General features: G+C 47.4%; 2 protein-coding genes across 5 annotated transcripts; one reads left to right on the top strand and one right to left on the bottom strand.

Moving 5' to 3' along the window:
* The first annotated feature begins 3423 nt into the window (after positions 1-3423).
* Positions 3424-17337, top strand: DALRD3 (DALR anticodon binding domain containing 3). 2 transcript variants are annotated; one of them, XM_053298905.1, is made up of 13 exons: positions 3428-3686; positions 6222-6520; positions 8034-8299; positions 10115-10173; positions 10269-10391; positions 10740-10810; positions 11574-11632; positions 12002-12084; positions 12916-13036; positions 14323-14381; positions 14764-14877; positions 15639-15707; positions 16790-17337. In XM_053298905.1, the coding sequence occupies exons 1-13, from the start codon at positions 3498-3500 to the stop codon at positions 16907-16909; spliced, it is 1632 nt and encodes a 543-aa protein (XP_053154880.1). In that variant the 5' UTR covers positions 3428-3497; the 3' UTR covers positions 16910-17337. The 2 variants fall into 2 exon arrangements, with proteins under 2 accessions (XP_053154881.1, XP_053154880.1); XM_053298906.1 differs by lacking the exon at positions 16790-17337 and having other exon boundaries at positions 3424-3686; positions 15594-15707.
* Positions 17338-17401: 64 nt separating this feature from the next.
* Positions 17402-21861, bottom strand: LOC128346045 (uncharacterized). Of its 3 annotated transcripts, none has more exons than XM_053298909.1 (3): positions 20884-21861; positions 19540-19651; positions 17402-18506 (listed from the first exon to the last, which is right to left on the bottom strand). In XM_053298909.1, exons 1-3 carry the CDS (start codon positions 21259-21261, stop codon positions 18190-18192), a joined length of 807 nt encoding a protein of 268 aa, XP_053154884.1. In that variant the 5' UTR covers positions 21262-21861; the 3' UTR covers positions 17402-18189. The 3 variants fall into 3 exon arrangements, with proteins under 3 accessions (XP_053154884.1, XP_053154882.1, XP_053154883.1); XM_053298907.1 differs by having other exon boundaries at positions 17402-18683; XM_053298908.1 differs by lacking the exon at positions 19540-19651 and having other exon boundaries at positions 17402-18683.
* Positions 21862-21918: the final 57 nt, after the last annotated feature.

The following is a 21918-nucleotide window of genomic DNA, read 5'->3' on the forward strand; positions in this document are numbered from 1 at the left end:
TTTAACTGAAGTCCTTTTCAATTGTTATCCCCTCCACTTACATCCAATGTGTGAGGGAGAAAATGGGACCACACTGGCTAGCCGTGCTTTCTGATGCCAATTCTACATTCTTAAGTATCCTGCATTCAGCACTTGTCCACACAGGGTGGTGCTGAAAACAAGGAGGATTCCTCTGAGTGATCCCTGTCTGAGTGACAGATGGGATGTGGAGGCACGGCCAGCTGGTGTGTCAGCATGGGAGTGTGGCTAGCTGGCTGACACTCCCTGCCAAGAGAATAGGGGCTGGGGCTATCTTTTAGGATCAGAGTTGTTACTTTTCCATGAACATTTTAAGCAAAAAGAAATCTTGGGGGGAAACTACACTCTGTGGCCATTTGTGAAAATTCATGCTGCATCCAGAGTAAGGGGAGAAAAAGGAGACTCTTTTTTAACTAGACTAACAGAATAGAAAAACAGTACAGAAGATGGCTGTTTAGATCAAGGAGACCCTTCTGTGGCATAATCTAATCTCCTTTCCCCCATGTGATTGATAAACTGAGATGGAGGGGGATTTGAGACTAATCAGATTTCCTTTCCAGCTGAAAAAAATGAAGTTGGAATTGATATTGAAGATCATGGTCAAAATAATCCCTGCCACCTCTTCATCTAACATCCTCCTTACAAATATTCTACAGCACAGACTTCACTTTATTTTGCTGAAGTACTTGACATTTTAAAAAGTGTTAAGAGTATTCACAACAATAACCAATAGTTGTCTGGTACAATGGCATTCTGCATGGCAGTTAGAACAGCAACAGATTTGCGCTGTGGAGGAAAATATAACATTTCCCAGGTACAAAATATTGCACATTTAATATTGGGAGAGTGCAATATTCGCACAACAGAATCACAGTCTCAAAATTAAACAGGTTGTCTGTTCTCAGCAAATACAAGCCACTGGAGAGATGCTGTTGCAGTTAGGATATTTCCCCTGTACCCAAGTTTCTGCAGTTTAAACCTTTTGGTCATTAAAAAGGTGAGCTCCTTAGGCACACATCAGGGTTTGCCTATTTGCCCCTCCCCTACAGTTCCTTGATCTGGGCGCTTTCCAGTTAGCTGCTCAACACCAGCAAAATGCTTCGGTTCAGGCAAATTGCATTTGAAATGTAAACAGTAGGGGGAGCAGTCTCACGGAAACTAACAACCCAAATAAGCAACTTTTTAACACCAGATACACGACATCATAGCACTATATCGCAGCGATTAAATTCAAAACAGGGCAATGGAAATGTGAACGGCACCCTGCTGTCAGTGGAGGGACTGCGATGTCACAACACAGGAAGTGTGGAAGCACACTTCTGAGATCCGCAGTGACCCTGTTGGAGGGTGTAATCTGGAAAGGGTCCTGGTAAATTCTGCTGAGCCTGGGGGTCAGCAGTCAGAAGAGGAATAGGGGTTTTAGAACCTCAGTGTGTGAAGAGTACCTTCCTGGTTCAGTCATTGCAGCAGTAACAACTACTACAAATATTTATATACCGCTTTTCAACAAAAAGTTCCCAAAGTGGTTTACACAGATAAATAAAAATAAAGATGGCTCCCTGCCCCCAAAGGGTTCACAATCTAAAAAGAAACATAAGAAAGACACCAGCAACAGCCACTGGAGGGATGCTATGCTGGGGTTGGATAGGGCCAGTTGCTCTCCTCCTGCTAAATAAAGAGAATCACCACTTTTTAAAAATGCCTCTTTGCTCAGTTAGCAGGGGATCATAGCCCATAGCCTCAGCTGAAGATTTTACCAGAGGGCAGCTGTCCTGCTGCCAATTACCATTTGCAGCTGAAACTATGATGTTAATTGTGTTTTTTAATTGTTGGTGAAAACAAAGAATTTACCATCTGGAAAAATCCCTAAGATCATCTAATCTATTTTTCTGCTTTAAAGTGAGAACCTCCTCACCTTAAAATACCCACTCATACAGGCACATGCTTTATATTTTCTGAAAAGCTCCCCAATGACCATCAGAATACAAATAACGCTGTGTGAGCACATAGATACTATTTTTCCTGGAGTAGCTGAACATCAGCTTTACACACGTCTGCTTGCCTGAGCCAGGGAATTTATGCTACTGTTTGGGTTGATAATTTCTCCAGCTGTATCCTCTAGATTTGCATGACTGCAAAAGCAAACATCAGTGTTGCAAGCACCTCTAATTTGGGTATTCTTCCCAGATATTCTTCTTTCCATTTAACTGAAGCAGTGGGGAAGCATAACATGGTGATTCCCAAACGCCAACTGTAGGTTCCTTATGAGCAGATTTCAAATGCCTAGGCTAGCAGAAGGAATTGGGAACAATATTTAACGATTTGTTTGGTGGTGGTGGTGGGGACTATAGAGTCAGAGGGGTAGAGTCTAATCAAGGGTGAAACGTCCTCGGCAGGTGTGCTGGTGAAACACCTGAAAGCCACTGGCCTCAGCCTGAGCGAGAACTAGGCTATCAACCCTCTAACAGAGTATTATTATTAATGCTTAGAATCTCAGTTCTTCTTTGAACAATGACATCACGTCATTGGCTAGAAACCGCAAACTTGTTCTGTGGTGTATAGAAAGCACTGCACTGTGCACCTTTGGATGTTCCAGAAACAATAAAACACGACAATGGGAATTGAAATAATGACAATATTCTTGCTTTGCATTTATCTTGGCCTGGGCAAAGTGGGGAGCCCAGAGGTATCTCACTTCTGCTTTATTCCATTCAATCAGTTTCTGTTTGAGAAATTCTCGTAACAGACGTACTTCCGTTGATCTCTGGATATAGAGAAATTTAAATAGCCCAAAATATGTGCGTTGAGGCGGGGAGGGGGAGAGCATGGTATGGTGATTAAATCGGGACGGAGGAGGTGGTGCAGCTGCTCGGCCATCGCATCATAGGAAAATGCCCTCACACGCATCAATGGACAAGGCTCAACCAACAAACTATTTTTAATATTAGTTGCAAGTCCCAGAACATTCAAGATATATTAACGATCATGCAGACAACAAAAAACATAAGTGCCTAGTTTGGAAAAAAATGCATCGATTAAGGTCTCTTTTAAAACTCTATTAAGTTTTCCTTTAAAAGGAAAACGGAATGTTTAAGGGAATAAAAGAGTCCTTAAGCATTTTACACTACTTTTGATGTTAGTACTGCTGCCCATATTAGCCCAAAGCATTTGGTGATATTAACTAACTCAGGCAAAGGAGCGAGACGAGTAAGAGGCGGCAACCCCCTAGTCTTCGATGCCCCACCCCCTCTCAACCCTCACTCAAATGCCACACCTAAGATGGAGCACATTCCACTCCTACGATGTCCGACACTCATTTAATTCCCCCTTAGAGCTAAAAGGACAAATCTAGCAACATACGTCTATGGTTACCCCATATGGTATCACATCCGGCTAAATGCGTGCCGGAAATTGCGTTGACCTCACCCTCTTCCCCCCCCCGCCCAAGAATTCCGGAGTAGGCGGCCCCTGTGGTCGCTATGGCGACTGTCGTTAGCAAGCTGTCGGTGTCGGAGACCCTGGAAGCTTTCAATGCTATTCTCAGAAAAGTGTCAGGAGACAAAGCTCACGCCTCTGTCTGGTTCAAGGAGAGCAGCACGCGGAACTTGCGCAGCCGGGACTTCCTAGCTCCGCAAGCTGCCCTGAGGGCCCTGTTCGCGGACGGACAGGTAGGGGCGGGGCCTAAGGCAAGGGGGCGGGGCATCGAAGACTAGGGGGTTGCCTGCCTCTTACTCGTCTCGCTCCTTTGCCTGAGTTAGTTAATTGCACTGCCTGGACCATGGCTTAGTCTTGAGTCTGTGGTAAAACACACCAGTCCTCCACCTCCATGGCGCAGTCTCATCTGATATAGGATTGCTGTAATGTATTCCCTTTGTGGTGTTGCTTAGTTGGGATTCCAGAACAAATCCAGGTGGATAAGCTAGTTGCAAAATAGCAGCTTTGCAAATTTATCAGTTGCTCTTTCTTGTGACCTGAATTTTTCTGTGATGGAAGACAATGAAACAGCAGTGAAAACATTTTTTCCTCTATTTGGGGGTTTCCTTTTGTTTTTCCTGGTTGTTATTGTAATAGCTGTTAGAGAGGTAGTCCTCCTTTTAGTCTATTGCAGCAAAAGGGAAATAGAGGCCTGTGGCACACTGAAGATTAACAAGTGGTATTTGCTTACATAAGATTTATAAAGGTTATGTTTAAAACTGATTAAAGGCTGTACTAAAGCAGCTATATGGAACATGTTAAGATAACTGCTACTTAATTTTGATTATATACCCTTGCAAACCAGTCACTTCATTGTGGATGTATGCAATTTGTGTGTGAATTGTATGTTATTTCTGACCTATCTATCTAAAAAAACAACTTAACAGATGCATTATGACATGATTTTGTGGGTCTCAGCCCACTTGATCACATGGATGCCCATGTGTTGTCAGTGAGAACATATTATGCCTATTCTGCTTTCTTTTTAGGGCCAGAAAGTACTTTTAAAAATCCAGGTTTTATCCTGCAAATCTTCTGTTTCTTGTTTGCTGTTAAAGTTCTGTTGTGTTTTGATCTGTTACTGTAAAATACCATTCATATTGATGGGATATACATTTGTAAAACAAATAAAATATGGTTTACCTTCAGGTGGCAGAAGTTATTTGTACTACACTATCAGTGTCCATGACACCATACAGAGTTACTTAGGTGACACAGACAGATCGCTGCTTCCAAGGAGCTTACAGTCTAAAACAGACAGTGAGGGAAAAACAGAGGGAGGGAGAGGCAAGGATAGAATATGGGCAAATACCATTAGATGTACTTAAAGCTTGGTTAATGAGGATTAAAGGGGATAAGCCAAAGATCATATGGAAAATGAGTTTTGGAAAAAGGATTTGTAGATATATTTACATGTGTGTGTATAGAATACTACCAAAAAATGCAATGGCGGGGCAAAATGGCAGAACACAAAACGGAAAAGGCCCCACCTGTGACACTTCTATGCAAAAGCTCAGTTGTAGTCTAGAAAATCACAATGACCGCAGCTAACACTGGTGATGAAACAGGCTTCCTAGCTTTGCTATGCTAATTGAACCCCTGTCTTGTTCTTGCTGCAATAGACTAATACAACTACCTCTCTGGACTATATGTTTTCTCTCAATCTGTGTGTATGGATAACAAAGGACAACACTTCATTCATCTGGCAAAGTAGGCTATAGTCCACAAAAGCTGGTGCTAAAACAAAGACATCAGTGTTAAGGTGCCACATGACATTGTTTTTACCGTGCCTCCTGTGGCCTTCCAGCCCAATCCTATACCTGTTTTTTCTGAAGAAAGTCCCAATGAGTTCAGCTACCCCACCCCCAAAGTGTCCCCTAAGACTGGAGCTTAGTTAGTGGTAGGTCTTATACAGTCACACAGATTAGGAGTCCCAACCCTTTAACCTAAAGATATGCAGTTATTTGAAAGAACTCTGAAGAAATTGAGGCAGCAGCAATGATGAAAGTCATGCAATACAGATGGAGATAGGATTCATCTGTGCCTCTCACAGCATGTCTTATGGTCAAATTAGATACTACTAAGTGTGGTCTTTGACCTTGTATTTCTTCTTCTTCTGTAAATAGCACAGAGTGGGGCATACAAGCCACATTGGAACTACAAGAGGCTGTGGGGCTTTGACTCTGCCCTGAACCAGATCATGCACCACCATGTGTGCTACTTCTCTTGGTAGCCACTGAAGCTTTTCCCCACAGAGTAAATAGTGCGTGCGCACACAGTGTGCATGGTCTGAACTGGGGCCACAATGGGAGCAAAGTTCCTCTACCTCCATGCTGTGGACAGTTCAAATCTGGTTTATGCACTGCCATGTGTGCTTATTACATAGAAAGAAAGAAAAATGTAGGGTGAAATGACACATTTAAAATAATGAGTAGTTTGACTCTAAGCAAAGCCTGACTTGAGGGTGGTTAGTTCATTTCCTCCAGCACCATGGATGAAATGAATTGCCCTCAAAGTAGTAATACAAGTCTTGGGACATCTAGAAGTGTTTAGTGATAAAGACCAGGCACTAATTTCTTCTCCAAAATGCATTTAGCTTTAATAGTCCAGCCCTGATTTCAAGCAGGTTGCCTTTATTTCTACCATGTAGTGGTCTGTTTTGTTTCTGCTCCTAAGCAGCCAATGTTGGGAGGAAGCCAGCATCACTTCTATATCTTGCCCTCTGACAGGTTCCTAATGGTGTTATCGAGCGTGTGTTCTCGCTAAAATGCCCAGGGGTGCCTCCCATTGAGAGCTGCCAAAAGGGCCCAGTAGGACTGACTGTGCAGCTGGAGCGACCCGCAGTCTTTGAGCAGATCCTGAAAGACATTCCTGTGTACACAAGACCTTGCCAGCCAGCCAATGGGCACAGCATCATCCTCAACTGTGTGCCCCTGCACGGTCACAAAGGCCTGGATTCACTCAGCCTCAGTCATCTGAGAGCCATCCTGGTAACGGACCACCTGGCAGGCGTGCTCCGAGTTCAAGGGTTAGTCGATGGAACTGCTCTTGTTGTCCGTCACTCTGTGTCTCGGGGATTCAGAAGCACATATGGCTGGCTTGCTCGTTTAAACATTTTTCTGCAGAATAAAATGCATGCAAAATGATGTAAACCCCACTATATTCAGTGGGGCTGACTCTGAGGAATGTGTTTGTAGGATTGCAGCCTTAACCTAGCATCTTCACAATTCAGAGTTGTTTATGTAGCTATGAACATGTTGTGTATTGTAGAGTATTTTCAGATCTTGGGTCTTCTGCCAAATTCTGATTCATGTTTCTAGTCCTCATTGTTATGGAGGAGGTGTTGAATTGGGAGAGCAGAGACTGCCAAATGCACAGGGGCATTGGACCGATTGTCTACTGACTGGAGAACAGGACTTTCTAACTTTGCCCACCTTCCCATTTTCTTGCTCCAAGTATTCCCGACTCGGTTCAGCTTAAGATATTTTCCCCAAGACCTGAATTTCTCAACCTGCATACATCATCCAAGTTAGGCCAGATGTTTATATGGGGTTTTGTTTTTGTTTTTTTGCTTTTAATTTGCTTAACTTCTGCAAGTCATGGGGAGCAGAGCAGCAAGCTGTGCAGGGCACTGAAGCCCCATGCCCTGACCCCTGGAATTCCAACTCAGCCTCCTCCTGAGAGGAGGAGAGCTGGTGAGGAGAGCTGGTCTTGTGGTAGCAAGCATGACTTGTCCCCATAGCTATGTAGGGTCTGCCCTGGTTGCATATGAATGGGAGACTTGTTGTGTGAGCACTGCAAGATATTCCCCTCAGGGGATGGAGCCGCTCTGGGAAGAGGAGAAGGTTCCAAGTTCCCTCCCTGGCAGCATCTCCAAGTTAGGGCTGAGAGAGATTCCTGCCTGCAACCTTGGAGAAGCCACTGCCAGTCTGTGAAGACAATACTGAGCTAGATAGACCAATGGTCTGACTCGGTATATGGCAGCTTCCTATGTTCCTCCCCTGCCAATGCTGAGCATTCACCTGGCATCATCCCACACTTACAACACTATTATTGCCTCCATAAGGTCTAAAAACATGCTTTTAAAAATAAAGCTTAAGATTTTGGGGGGTAATGAATTCTGCACATGATTAAAAGCACATTTCAGTGCCAGAAGAGGCCTGGAATTGTGCCCTAAAAGGTTTTCTGGTTGGGAAACTGAAGCTGAGATCTGTACAGGATGTTTCAGCAGAGTCTGGAGTTGAGATTTGAATCTAGGTCTGTGCATTTCTATACAAAGCTGCCTTATATCGGTATAAGGCGTCTTTGTATAGAAAGGCCAGACCATCCCCTTCTACAGAAATCCTTTTAACTGGAGATGCCAGGGCTTGAACCAAGGGCTACATGCCTGCAAACTGTGTGCTCTCCCACTGAATTATGGACCCTCATCTAAACCCAGCCCTTAATTTATCAGACTGTAGTGGCTTTTGAATGGAAAGATTTGCTTCTGTTGTTCACTCTGGCCATTGTATGGCCAATGCTGAATGATCTTTGCCTTGTAGGATGGATGTCCATCTGGTCCCAGCTTTGGGGGATGAGGAAATCCAGAGGTTCCTGCACCAGCTGCGAGTTGCGTGGCCTTCAGCTTTGGAAACCTCTCCCAACTCGGAGGATGTTCTAACCATAAAGGAAACCCTTCGACGGTGTCCTTATGCTACACTTGCAGAAACAGACCAAAATGAGGCAGTGTATAAACTGCACTTGAAAGGTTTTCTAGAGAAGCAGCAGGAGCAGGAGGGATATGACCCTAACCTGGATGTCTTTCTTGGTAGGTAATTTATTTTGTTATTTAAATTACATATTTGCCTTATTCATAGGGGCAAATATCCTCACAGCAATAGTCTTGCAAAGTAAGTCATTGTGAATGTTTTAATTTCATAGATTTAGGGAAATGAGGCTGGGAAGTTGACTTGCCAAGCAATGAGTGCGTGGCTAATACAGAATTCGAAGCCAGGTCCAAGTTCTATGCTATTAGTCATTGGCCAGCCAGACATAATGTCAAGAGGAGGGCTGTGGTTGGGTTTGTGGACCAGCCACTTTGAGGCTCAGTTCCATTTTTTTCCATTTTGTTGCACCAGACTCTGCACAGAAAGTTCTAAGAAGCAATGGCCCCCACTGCTGTAGAAGTGGACACAGACGGGGTTTATTTTCAGTAATACAAGAAAAGCCCTGCTGGGTCAGGCCAAGGCCTATCTAGTCCAGCACCCTGTTCTCCACAGTGGCTAACCAAATTCTGAGAATCTTGTCTATTTTTAAGAGTACATTTTTCTAACCCTCGTTGTTGAGGAGGAGTTGAAATTGTGAGAGCAGCGGCTGCCAGATCCACAGGGGCATTGGACTGGGGAGCTTCCCTCACCAGCCCTGTGGAGAAAGGGCTCCCCTAGAAACCCTAATCTTCATTCATCCCTTTTAGGTCCCTGGCTTTGAACCTGCATTTGCTCAAGACCAGGAGATCCACTGTATCCCAGTCTGGTCAAGACCTAACACTCTTCTGCAAATCAAAACTGTCTCACACTGGGATAGAGGCAGTTTAATTATAGTTCTGATAACCTGGCACAAGTGTTAGCCCTGAAATCTCCAGCTCCTTGATCTCCCCAGGAACAATAGCCCCTGATCTTCTTTGCCCCTGCTAACTGGGCAAAGAGGCACCTTTTACTGTGGTGATTCTCTTTATTTAGTAGGGGGAGAATAACTGGCCCTCTCCACCCCCAGCACAGCATCCCTCCAGTGACTGTTGCTGGTGTCTATCTTATTTTCCTTTGTAGATTGTGAGCTCTTTGGGGACAGGGTTCTATCTTATTTGTTTGTTACTTCTCTGTGTAAACTGTCCTGAGCCATTTTTGGAAGGGCAGTATAGAAATCCAATTAATAATAATAATAATAGACTGGGTGGTGGGTGCCTTGACAGAGAAGAGAGCCTTAGTTTCCTATTAAGTAACAGTTACTTAGACCTGACCGGAGAAGGGCGAGTCCCATCCTCTCTTTCCCTCTTCAATGTGGGCAGCTTGAAAAGTCTGCTCATGACGAATAGTCCTTGTCTGCTTTTTCCCATCTTAAAGTGGACATGATGCTATGACAAAGCTTGAATTTTCGTTCCAGGAGATAGTAAAAATATTGTATGTGCTTGTTATGCCTTTATATTTTCTTCTACCAGCCATGATCCTTGTTCCTCATGCTTGAGTGAATATCTTCTTATATTTGGCTTTACTGGTGTGTATACGTGTGTGTGTACTTTGAACACTCTGAGAGGAAGGTCCTCTCCCATGCTGGCCAGCCGGTCATTCTCCTTGATAAATGAGAGTGAGATAAATCTGGCAAGGTCTCACTCTGCAGAGATGGAGGGTGCTAATAACTCCAGAATGACAATCCAGAGAGGCACAGGCCCTCCTGAGAGTGCCTTGGGATGAGTTAAGCAAAGGAGGTGGTGGCAGCTACCCGAAAAGGTTCAGGAGTAACTCTGCGTGCAGAACCTCTAAAAAGCCAAGTGTCCGATCCTGTGGTTCTCCGCAGGCCCAGCTCCTGCTCCAAGTCCTGCTCCATTTCAGTAGATTTAGAGATCCGATAATCTTTTCCTTCATTTCAGTGATGGAGGAGAAACTACGCCATGTGGCTGAGCTGCAGAATGTGGCCCTGCAATGCACGGTGAGTTGATGGTTGTGAACTCTGCGTACTAGTGGACTGAAATAACCATCGAGTATGTGTCTATCCGTCTCATATGAGCTGCTGCTCTTCTGCAGGCGATTGCACCAGGTAAATGGTGCGGTGTTGTGCATGTGGTGAACAATGAAGAGGCATTCCAGCAGCAGAAGGTGGACCTCTTGTGGAAGTTGGTAGCTCCGGAAGCTCTTGCAACCCTACAGGTGAGGAGTGGTCATATTTCCTGCTGTGGTGGGTTGCCTTAAAAGTCCGGAGGATCTGTTTCTTTACTGCCTCAGCAAAAAAGCACTTTCTCCCATATATCCGGTCTAGCCTTTCCCACCAAGTCTTTCTTCTAGCTCTTGCTAAATAAGTGCATCTGTGGAGGGGGGGGGGGAAGGAACATAACCAGTATCTCTAAATCTCTTGGTGCAAAGAAAGCAGGACATTGATGATGAGAGATGTGTCTGCTCAGTGGGAGAGTCTGACTGGAAGGGAAAGGCACTTGATGTAATGCAAACCATGTCGGAAGGTTGCTTGTTTCTATTTCTTTCTGTCACTTGGTTCCCTAGAAACATCTCGTCTGTGGGCCCGTGAAAGCCACTAAGTGTTCCACTCCTATGAGCATTCTTCAGTACTTCCAGTAAGTCTGCCATTCTTCCTCAGCCTTTTCTCACAGCGAATTCTCTTGCTTCACAAATGATGGAGCACTTTTCCTTCTGTGAGGTTCTGGGCACACTGGTGATGGTACACCCTTGCCTGCTGTCCACTTTCTGGACATTGCACAACAGCTGACAGCATGGCAATCACTGTGTTGGCATTACAGCCATTGGATACGCAGCTGGATTGTGGGGCTGTGTGTGCAAGAACTCACTCCTGTCTTGGGGTAAATAACTTTGCTAAGCAAGGTCTGCCCTGGTTGCATATGAATGGGAGACTAGAAGTATGAGCACTGCAAGATATTCCCCTCAGGGGATGGAGCCGCTCTGGGAAGAGCATCAGAAGGTTCCAAGTTCCCTCCCTGGCTTCTCCAAGATAGGGCTGAGAGAGATTCCTGCCTGCAACCTTGGAGAAGCCGCTGCCAGTCTGTGAAGACAATACGGAGCTAGATAGGCCAATGGTCTGACTCAGTATATGGCAGCTTCCTATGTTCCTAGTTGTCTGTGTGCTGGGGCTCCTATCATCTGGGTATAGAGATTGGCCTAGCTAAGAATGTACTGAGTAATGGAAAAGCAGGCTTAGTGGTACTGAGCCAGCAGGATTGTCTAGAGATCCTCCCATCCTCCTGCTATTTGCATTTGTATTCAGCATTTGATGTAGCACCCATGGTGTTGTAGGTATTATATAGAACACATAATGGGCCTTGCACTGAGGGCTTGCAACCTCTCTTCACTTATTCCTTACAGGCTGCGGCATTCCCAGATGTATGAGGCCTCAATGCTGAAGTATGGAGACCTTTCTCAGGGTAATATCTCTGATCATTTGTTAGTGCTGCATTCTTCTCCTTCTTGCTGTTTTTTTGGAAGCTCAGAAGTTTCCTGAAACTGGCAACGTTGTGGGGATGTTTTTCCTGCTGGGTGGTAGCTTATTTTTGTTGGCAGCGAGGATCTGTTGGATCGGTTGCCCACTTCCATTGCATGTCTTGCCCAGCTGCTTGGGAGACATTCTTGTGAGTCTCCTTGAGACTGCCAGTGTTTTTACCCAGCCTCTTTTGGTGGGAGTGCCAGGCCTTTCCTCCTGGGTCTCCAGGGCCCCTTTACCAAAGGATGACAAGGCCCTCAGCACTCCCTCCACTGAGCTGCTTCATTGGTGATCATGGCTTTCCTTCCTGCAGATGAAACCTGGACCGAAAACATCAGTGTCCTGACATCAGCTGCCATCCGATTTGAGATGCTGAGCACGGCTCATCAGAATCAGGTGAGCAGAGGGGTCCTGCAGGCGATCACTGAGAAAGGGACCGGGGCTCTGTGTGGTGGGGTCTTGATGTCAACCGCACAGGGCACTGACTGAGGTTGATGCTTATGTGAGACAAAATTGTACATGCCAACCCATTCAACATAAGAGGAGGCTGCTGGTGGAATAATGTTTCATACGTAATTTATTTTGAGTTTTATTTTGACATTTATTTTGAATTTTTAGCATGGGGTTGGGTTGCAATTTGTGGACTGTAGGATGGTGGCATGTGCAACTCTCTGTATACTTACTAGAGGGGTCTGAAACATGGACTGTAAATAAAGGGAGTGGGACGGGTTTAACAAGAGGCCTGGTTCAAGCCATCGTTGCTGGGCATGTGTGAATTCAACCACAGGGCAGAACCCCATTTGAACAGGACCAGTGGGAGTGCAGGGAAGGGGAGAGTGGGCAGAGCCTGGCAGCTCAGTGCTGGGGAGAGCAGATGAGTGTTGAGAAGTGTAAAAACAGTGAGCGGACTAGAATGGACTGAAATAGCTTTTTATGGGCCACGTTTGGCTATGGATGGCTTTAGCACTTATTTCAGGCATCTGGATGTGGTGGGTAGCAAAGAGGAAGAAAGTACAAAGGAATTGGTGCAATTACTCTTCTGGGGATGTGTTTGCTTTCACACAAGGTCACATTCTGGACAGTGGAAACAGTTGTCTAATGCTTTGCCCATTTTCATATCTCAGAAGGGAGGGCCTGGGCAGTCTTCAGGGGAGGGCAAATGAGGAAGAGCAAGCCTTTCTTGGGAGTGGGGCTAAACTGGCCATTCTCTTTCTGCTGCTCCCTCAGATTCTCCTGGATTTGGAGACCAGCATCTCTACCAAGGGGACCAAGAGTGGAGCCTTTGTAATGTACAACTGTGCTCGACTTGCCACACTCTTTGAAACCTACCAGCGGGCAGCAGAGCAAGGTGAGAGCCCTTTCCTCTCGTTGATCATTGAAGCTTGGTGGTAGAGTACATGCTTTGCATGCAGGAAGTCTCGGGTTCAGTCCCTGGCATCTCTAGGTAGGGCTGGGAAAGATCCCTGTCTGAAGCCCTGGAGAGATTCTGCCAGCCAGCCAGTACAGACTAGACTAGACTAGACAGTGCTAGATGTTGTGCAGACAGAGCTCAATGGACCAAGGGTCTAACTCAATATAAGGCAGCTGCATAGGACCCTTACCTGGCTGAGTTGTGCCTGAATTAGGATCTGAGCTTTGTCCAGACAAACCAAAGTTAGTGCTTAGGTTGTCTAATTCAGGAGGCAAGGAAATGATTTACTGGTTGGCAGAGCCATTATTTTTCAAGTTTGTGGGAAGATCTCTGTAGGACCTGGTAAGGTCAGCCTTGGAAGGAGTAAATATTATGCCCTTGAGGCCAACCACTTCCCCAGGCCAATGCCTCCCTCAGTTATTCCAAAGACAATCTAGAGGGGGAAGGTCTTCACCTTACTAGAGCTTTGCAGGTGATCTGATGTTATGAATCTGCTTGGCAGTGGTGAACAGCAGGAAGAGAGAGAGAGGTGATATGAAACATCTTGCCATATGCAGAATCCTGGCACGCTTACATTTTGTAATTGTAGCCCTCATGACATTGGAGACAGGCTTTTAACAGGGCATGCCTTGTCTCTCAAAGGCTCAGAAACAACTAAGGGTTTGGATGGTGCTTCCAGTGGTTGAGGGATGGCACATATGCACAGCCCCTTTTTCATGTTACACAGGTATTGCTTCTCTCCAGAAACAACATGCACCCCAGTACAAATAATACAATGAAAAGTAAGCAACTAGAAACATATACTTAAATAAGTAAATAAATTTAAAAATATACCTTGATACATGATAAAATAATATAATAATGCAGAGAGTAAATTTTGTTAGTCTATATATGTATATACTCACAGACACATTGTATATAACGCACACTTCCTCCACTATCCAATTTCTGCCAAAAAACTCCCAATACTGCAAAATCTTGATGTTTGCATTTTGGAATTACAAACATTGAGTTGAGGAATGCTGGCTCAGTTTGCTTTATTTCATAAACCAGATCTAGACATTTTGGTGCAGGAAACCTGACTCCTTCAGTGCAGTTATCTTTGCAGCACCTAGGTAGCTTGTGCAGATGTTCTTGTATGTATTAGTCAATTTGCTTCGCACTCTGAATAATTCTTCATGCTGCTATGAGTCCAATAACAAACCTCTGCCCTCCAATTCCAGGTGTGTACCCATCTTTCCCCCTACCTTCAGAGCTGAACTACTCCTTTCTCAGAGAAGAGGTGAGCAATGACGTAAAAAGGGGGTACAAAGACCCAGACCCGGAGGGCTACATGTGCAGGACTAGCTGAAATATCAGATGTGCTGCAAATTAAAACATAATTTGGATTGGGTGCAGATTGGCTTGACCAGCTCTCTCATCCAACTCCCTACTGCCGGACAGGCCCCCAGGTACTAGACTTGAACAAATCATCCCATTCCATCCAGACCCCCATGTGCCACAAACAGAACAGCCCCTGTATCTCAGAAAGGTGTCTGCAAAGTGGCTGGTGGCCTTTCTGTGTCGGGAATCGTCTTAATGGGTCAGCTACCAGTTGTTTTGTGGGCTGGGGGAAGAGCATTGTTCCACTGGGACTCACCCAGAGGTTCCTGCTTATTTCCCAGGGTGAATGGCTCTTGTTGTTCAAGAGCATCCTGCCCTTCCAGGAGGTACTGAGCCAAGTGATGCCGCTCCCCATCTCCAACGGTGGCCTTAGGACCACGGCCAGCACTGAGGCGGTGAGCTGACTTTCTGCAGGGTGGGACGGCTACTTTCCCTTCTACCAGTTCTCACCTGTTGTGGTGTTTGTGCATTCTCCAGCATATCACGGCATATCTAACTGCCTCCTTTACTGAACTCACTCCTGGGAATTGAGGGTTTCATTTGCAGGGCAGTCAGCAGGGCACACACTGTAGAAGTGCTCTTAGGTCCTTATTAGGACTCGAGATCCTGTGTAAAGCTAAGAGCTCTGATTATGAACATGCGTAGTAATACTGACTCTCAATGGCAAGCAGGAGAGGCCAGAACTGCCACCTTATATCATCTCCTGAATAGCTGGAGCACTGAGAACAGATTCTAGATACTAAGATGTTAAGTATTTCATTAGTTTAGACCAGGCAGAATTGGAATTTTCTTGCTATAGAGTTACTTTGATCTCCTGTACTCATTATAGAGGAAACCTGTACAGCCTCTATGGTTTAGTGTGCTGCATTTGATGCTACTGAGCTTGTGAGTAGCGGGACATACTTCTGCATCACACACACACTTCCCTTCCTACAGGCCGACCCATGTAGGATACTGGTTAAATTGGGAAGAGTGGGTTGCTCTGCAAAGTGGCTTCTAGGTGAAAGCCTGCAATCCAAAGGCCAGCTTCATTAGTGGAAAACGTTTCAGAGTATGTATGTCCATGGTTGGGATGCAGTTGATTTAAACAGCACTGTCTTTCCTTTTGAAGAGCTGGCAGCAGAGGAATGTGGAACTGCTCTGCTTTGTATTGTAGATTTGCAAATTCCTGATCCAGCTGAGCATGGATTTCAGTTCTTACTACAACCGGGTGCACATCCTGGGGGTAAGTGGCTGGAGCACAATAAGCGGCGGGGGGGAATATCCGGGGTATGTCAATGTATTGGAAGTGTTTTTGTCCATACTGCATTGACTTAAGGCTCCCTCAACCTAGATTTAAGAAGGCGGATTTATTGTAACTCAAATAATAAACTTGCGATAGGCTTAAGTTTAGAATGGAAAAACATGGAATTTGAATGAGCTGCACAGGGTTTAAATCTGGATTCAGACAAGCTTTGTGGCGTGTGACAAATTCATCACTCTGAGCCATATACTGTAGTGTTTCTGAAATGACGAGGTGTACAAGAGTGGATATTTTTGGCGAGTACTGTGGGGAAGAAGATGGGTTGGAAGCCGGCGGCTCACAGGTACTTGCTTCCATTTTTCCCCTTAAAGCTGTTTGCTACCGTTTTGAAAACTACTTCCTTTTAAAGGAAGATTTTTTTTTAAATTTGACGAAGGCAAAAAGGATCTGCTTTCCAAACTAGATTCCACAGTGGTCGCAAGTGGGCAGGCTCTCTCTTGGGGAGAAAATGACAAGGACTAGCTCTGTGACCCGAAGGGTACCATTTGGGGTTGCCGTTGCCCAGGCTCTGCTAGTCCCATAGCATGGAAAGCTCTCCACACTGACTAACAAAGCAATAGAATTCTCCACATTCTTCACGTTTTCCTGAAAGTGGCTGACATCCTAATGCTACATGCATGCTTCTAACAAAGGTACGCATGTAGTGCTTCCCCCCCCCCCATGCTACCAGAGCACGAGTGTTCTCGCATAAGAACGCAATTATTTTTGGCACTCTCCCACTCCTCCAGAAGTGCTCTGTTATAGCAGAAACACTTCAGTAGCATGGCGGTGAGTGCTGCATGCATGCTGCTGTTAGAAGCACGCATGCAGCATTAATCAGGATGTTGGCCGCTGAGCCAAAACAGTGCCCTGTGTGATAAAATAGGGGGGATTCCTATCCAGGGACATGGAGGAGCAGAAGGGGAAACTTAGTCCCCCTAGATTCAAGGGAAGGCCAGCCCTTGAAAGGTCAGTCTCCTACTGACAGGAGCACATGGCCATCCTTTTTTTTTTGCCTCCAACAGGAGCCACGGTCCCACTTGTTCAGCCAGATGTTTGCCCGCTTGCAGCTTATGAAAGCCGTGAGGGAAGTGCTCCATAGTGCTCTGGCCACCCTCCACCTGCCTCCTCTTAGCCAAATCTGAGCAAGCCAGACCTGTGCCTGCTGAGGAGCTCACAGAACCCTGCCTCAGATCTTCCCGATGAAGAGCTTCATGAAGAGACAGGGGAAGCACAGCCCCATGGCCACAAGTGAGGAAAGGACTGTCACCAGTGATCGTCTGGCAAAACACAGCCCTGCAAGACCCAAATAATGTGTTGGACTTGAACTGCTGGAGAGAAGATTGAGGAGGGGTGCTTGGACTTCTTATATACTCCCAACAATGAGGGGCCTTCTGAAATGCTTCACTGCCCCAGTGACCAAATTCCAGTTGGAAACCTAAAGAAACGAAACGGCAGCCAGCGGGAAGGAACGTGGGGGAGTGCATTACTCCAGTTCTTATATTTTGCATTTGCTCACAGTGGGTGTAACGAAATGACCAAACTTGAGTAAACTAAAAGAAAGCACCTGTCATTGATGGCTTACTGTTGTTTTTATTCTCTTTCACTGAGGTCCTGTTGTTGCCCCCGTTACAGAAAAACTTTGGCACCAACACTGGAGACAAAAGTTAGTTCATTTACAAATACAGGCACACAGAAACTTCTTTGGGAAGAAGACAAGATGATGCCACTAGAAGAGCTTTTTCGTGTACTGCAAGGTGGGCTGAGTCTGAGGCTTTTGTATCAGTTTGTAGTCTACAGCAAGAGATGGGAGGGAAAGAGGAGAGCTGGTCTTGTGGTAGCAAGCATGACTTGTCCCCTTAGCTAAGCAGGGTCCACCCTGGTTGCATTTGTATGGGAGACTAGAAGTGTGAGCACTGCAAGATATTCCCCTCAGGGGATGAAGCCGCTCTGGGAAGAGCAGAAGGTTCCAAGTTCCCTCCCTGGCATCTCCAAGATAGGGCTGAGAGAGATTCCTGCCTGCAACCTTGGAGAAGCCGCTGCCAGTCTGTGTAGACAATACTGAGCTAGATGGACCAGTGGTCTGACTCCGTATAAAGCAGTTTCCTATGTTCCTAAAGAGGCAGAGGTAAGTCACTAGCATAAACAAACTGTTCAGTGCTTGCTGTCCTCCATCTGCAGGCACAGAGCTACTGCTAAGCTGGGGAGAGAGGCAAACTGACCCAATGGGCTGTGTGTGCATAAATGGACTTCCTTTCAGTTTCTTTTGTCCTGCTGTGCCTGTCAGATAGTTTTGGCACACTGACCGGAGTTTACTCGACCTGTCCTCTCTGTGCTATGTGCTGCCAGTTAGCCGTTCCAGGTATGGTGCTTGGCTGCTGTCCGTCTTGTTCTGCACTTCCTCCCAAAAGCACACCAGGGCTGGCTACTTCAGCTGTTTCATCAGGAGACAGATGAGCTGCTGGCGCTGCATCCAGTGCTCGTGGCTCTGATGGGGTGGCAGCTCAAAGAATGAGAAAGTGAAATTGCGGCTGAAGTTGAGGTTGGTGATGCTGGGCACAGGCGGCAGCGTCATCCCTTGCCACTTGCTCCCGAAGTGTCGGGGCAGCCCTCGGCTGCGGCTCTTCTGCTTGCCCTTGCCCTGGAGCAACCTGGCCCTCCGCCTCTGGTTCCCGTCAGCAGCCAGGGCCTTCTCTCCAAGTTCTGGGAAAAAGCTGCAGGAGCCAGGAGTGCCTGCTGCTGCTGCTGAGAAAGGGACACTGTGCAAGAAGGACACCATGGGCTTGAAAAGGGCATGGAAAGCGGCCTCGGACTGGGAGGGCCCCATCCAGGGCGACATGTCGTTATTGCCCAAGGGGGCCCCTTTAGCTTGGGAAGAGCAGGCAGGGAGGCATGGCAGCAGCTTCCGGCCCGGTTTCTCTGAGATGGGAGAAATGGGCAGAGCAAGTGTTAGCAAGGCAAGAGGAAGGACAGGAGGAAGCCGCTCGCGCCTGAGGCTCAAGGGGGGCACTGTGGGTCTGGCCCCGGAGCACAAGGGACCTGCATCCTCAGCTACTCTGGGGCTGTCGACGAAAGGACTGGTGGAGGCCAGCAGCCTAGCTGAGGTGGGGAAGTTCAGCCTCCCTAGCCCATTTCCAAGGGATGCTCCAAAGGACACAGCTCTGGCCCACTCGGCATGGGGCTGTAGCTCAGTGGCAGAGCATGCATTTGCTTTGCATGCAGAAGGTCTCGGGTTTGCTCCCTGGCAGCATCTGCAGGCAGGGCTGGGAGAGACTCCTGCCTCAAACCTTGGCAAGCTGCTGCCAGTCAGTGTGGACAGCACTGAGCTCGATGGACCAAGGGTCTTGCTCTGGATAAGGCAGCTTCCTATGTTCCAAGATCCCTGTCTGTGCCAACAACCACTGCACCCTCTATAGAAGCCGTTAGCACTTAAGCAACAGCAGAGCCCTATTCAGACATTACAGTGCTCAGTGTCTGTACACACGTACATGTTTGTGTGAATGACTGTACATGCATTCATTTTAAAAGTGAACCTGGATGCAGGCCCCTTTAAAGGCAGGGTAGAGACAGGAAGTGTACTACTGTATGTGCACTGAACATCACATGTGAATAATTCTGTGTAAGCACACTGTATACATTAATGTGTGAATAGGGCGTAGGAGTTGCTGCTTCCTTCCACAGAGACTCTTCCCAAATATCAGCAAGGGCGCTGTGGCCCAGTGCCAGGTTCTCTGTCATCCAGCCAATGGGGGTAGGGTAGAGATCAGAGCCTCACCAAGGTCTTTGTCTCCTTCTCTGGGAATCGGGGGAAGAGCAATCCCGTTTTGCCTGGGGATTACGGAAGTCTTGGGGGCAGCTTTGCTCTGGTGCTTGACTGCAGCTCCTACCTAGGCATGGGAAAACCATACAAGTTGAATTGAGTGAGTGTCAGAGAGCACAAGAAGACAGTAAGGATTGCAAACAACAGTCTATGCAAGGTGGATCTTGGGCTAGGGCCTGCACAGTGGCTATTCTTTTCCAGCTGACACTGTGGCCACGTGACTACTGGGAGCCTTGGCAAAATACAAAGGTCTGCACGGCCCTCAGACAGTCTCTTGCTGGTGAGCAAATCTAGGCCACCGTTGATGCAGACTGGCGTGAAAGCGTGCACTGCTAGTGGGGTGGCATCAGGACTCGGCCAGCTGGGGACCCACACCCTGTCGGGGGCCCACGTGGCTAGGCTGAGCCTTGTGCTGCTGCCACTGTGCCCAGCATCCTCACTGGCAAATGAGAGTGTCCGCCAGAGGCCCCCCCCCCGGGATGCTTCCAGTGGCTGGTGGGAACGGCTGGAGAAGAAGGAACTGCTACACACAAGTCACCCTCGCCAAATGAAGAGGGAGCTCATTGGCTGATCGGAGCAGGAAGAGCTGCTACATGCCACTGCTGGTAAGCTCAGGCTGGGGGGCAGCTGAGTGCAGGGCTTTGCCCCAGCAACCTGGCACTAGGACTGCTGCTGGGTATTCTGAAGAGAATGCAACCCAACCAGGCACGAGTCTATCTGGGGATATTTTAGATTAAAAGGCCGGGTAGAATTCTTTAAAATAAGCTAAAAATCATGAGGAAGAAGCACATGTTACCATGACTCATACGCAAGCTAGCCCCGTTCTATTCGTATTCTCTAGCAGCTTTGATAATGGAATTCCTGGTGCTTTTCATGCAAGCCTGCACGAGTGCCTCTGCCTAGCTCATCCTCCCCTTGCTCAGGCTTCTCAAGGGCCAAGCCTCTTCGCGGCTGCAGAGAGAGCCAGTGCAGAAGCATTCAAAAGCACCACCAGGCGGCTTCTTGTTCCCGCTTGGCCTGTGGAGTCAGCCTTGCCACCTCACAGACTCCAAAGTCCGGAGAATACCCCGTCCATACCCTCCTCACTGCCCCCTCAGTGAAGAATGGACAAGCAGTGGAGCCAGCCATCCGGACTGCAATTATGAACTAGCAACCCCATTATGCTGTGAAGGCAGACATGCCCAGAGGTAATGGACAGCAACCTGGTTCAGGAGCTTAGCGCGATCCTGCATGCTGAGCCACTCTGAAATATCATGCCCCATCTCTGCACTCCGCCAGAGCCACGAAGGCTTCGCCTACCTTCTCCAGCCATCCTAAGCTCTTGCCTCCAGCAGGCTCTTCTTTGTCCCTTCCATGGCTCTGGCATTTCCTGCAGGCAGGGGTCACCCCCATTCTCATGGCACAGCCTGGGTGGGTGATGACACTGGCTGTGGGCAGGGCTGCGCCTCGGATCATGGTGCCAGTCACGGAAGGGAGCAGGGCGGTTGCTTCCAAGGGCGCTATCGGCTGTGACGCTTCTGCCGGGCTCTGCCTGGCCCTTTGGGTGAAGTGTGGCTGGAAAGGCATCTTTGAGCTGACCCAACGGGAGCATCCCAGGTAAGGCTCTGGCAGCTGGAGAGTGCTCAGCAGCTCCTGAACATGGCACTGGAAGAGGCCAGGCAGAGCATGAATGCCCATCAGAGGAGAGCTCAAGCCTTGCTACTCGGCATCCTTCTGGTGCCAGCCCCACCAGCTGCATCCCACACTCTGTGCAGCCTGGGGCAGCGTTGCTCTAGTTGGCAGGGAGTTCAGCCGCTTACCCTGAGACCACAGGCCATTGGGAATCAGCAGTGCATGAACCTCTGCACAAAGGGGCCGTGGTGTGACCTTCCTGTGGCTGCCGCCTGGGCCATGAAATATGCATGGAGCTGCTGGGGAGCCCGTAACTCCAGCCCGTCCAGGGCTCAAGTGCTGAATTATTGAGCACAGGTTGGAAGGCACTTGCTCAGCAACCCAGCACGTTTGCACCTCCAAATGAGGGCCCCAAGTCCTAAAAGGAGAGCCTAGCAGGGGCTGAAGAGTGAAAATGCAGAACACGCGGCTTGAAGGGGAAAATAATGTACAGGGGTGGAGTCCAAAGGGGATATGGTTGGAACTTCCCTACTGTTCGACAGGGAACCAGAGTTGGCCTCCTTCCTTAGAGTCCATTCAGGGTATTCCCTTTCCATCTGAGTGTCTGCATTGATCACAGACTATATCATCTTTCCCTCCTGAACCATCCATGAATCAGGGAGGTGCTTCTTCCAAAACAATCTTCTGGCTAGACATTTTTTTCAGGGGCAGGGAGCACACAGA

This window comes from Hemicordylus capensis, chromosome 2 (assembly GCF_027244095.1).
Source record: "Hemicordylus capensis ecotype Gifberg chromosome 2, rHemCap1.1.pri, whole genome shotgun sequence".
NCBI classification, from domain to species: domain Eukaryota; kingdom Metazoa; phylum Chordata; class Lepidosauria; order Squamata; family Cordylidae; genus Hemicordylus; species Hemicordylus capensis.

Excerpts from the sequence above, each read along its gene's own strand:
- DALRD3 (XM_053298905.1), top strand. The coding sequence starts at position 3,498 with ATGGCGACTGTCGTTAGCAAGCTGTCGGTGTCGGAGACCCTGGAAGCT. Across the intron at positions 8,300-10,114 it reads TAACCTGGATGTCTTTCTTG|TGATGGAGGAGAAACTACGC; the intron begins GTAGGTAATTTA and ends CCTTCATTTCAG. Across the intron at positions 12,085-12,915 it reads GCACGGCTCATCAGAATCAG|ATTCTCCTGGATTTGGAGAC; the intron begins GTGAGCAGAGGG and ends CTGCTCCCTCAG.
- LOC128346045 (XM_053298907.1), bottom strand. The coding sequence starts at position 21,261 with ATGGGCATTCATGCTCTGCCTGGCCTCTTCCAGTGCCATGTTCAGGAG. Across the intron at positions 19,652-20,883 it reads GCTTAGGATGGCTGGAGAAG|GTAGGAGCTGCAGTCAAGCA; the intron begins GTAGGCGAAGCC and ends TCCCATGCCTAG. Across the intron at positions 18,684-19,539 it reads AGAAGGAGACAAAGACCTTG|AGAAACCGGGCCGGAAGCTG; the intron begins GTGAGGCTCTGA and ends CTCCCATCTCAG.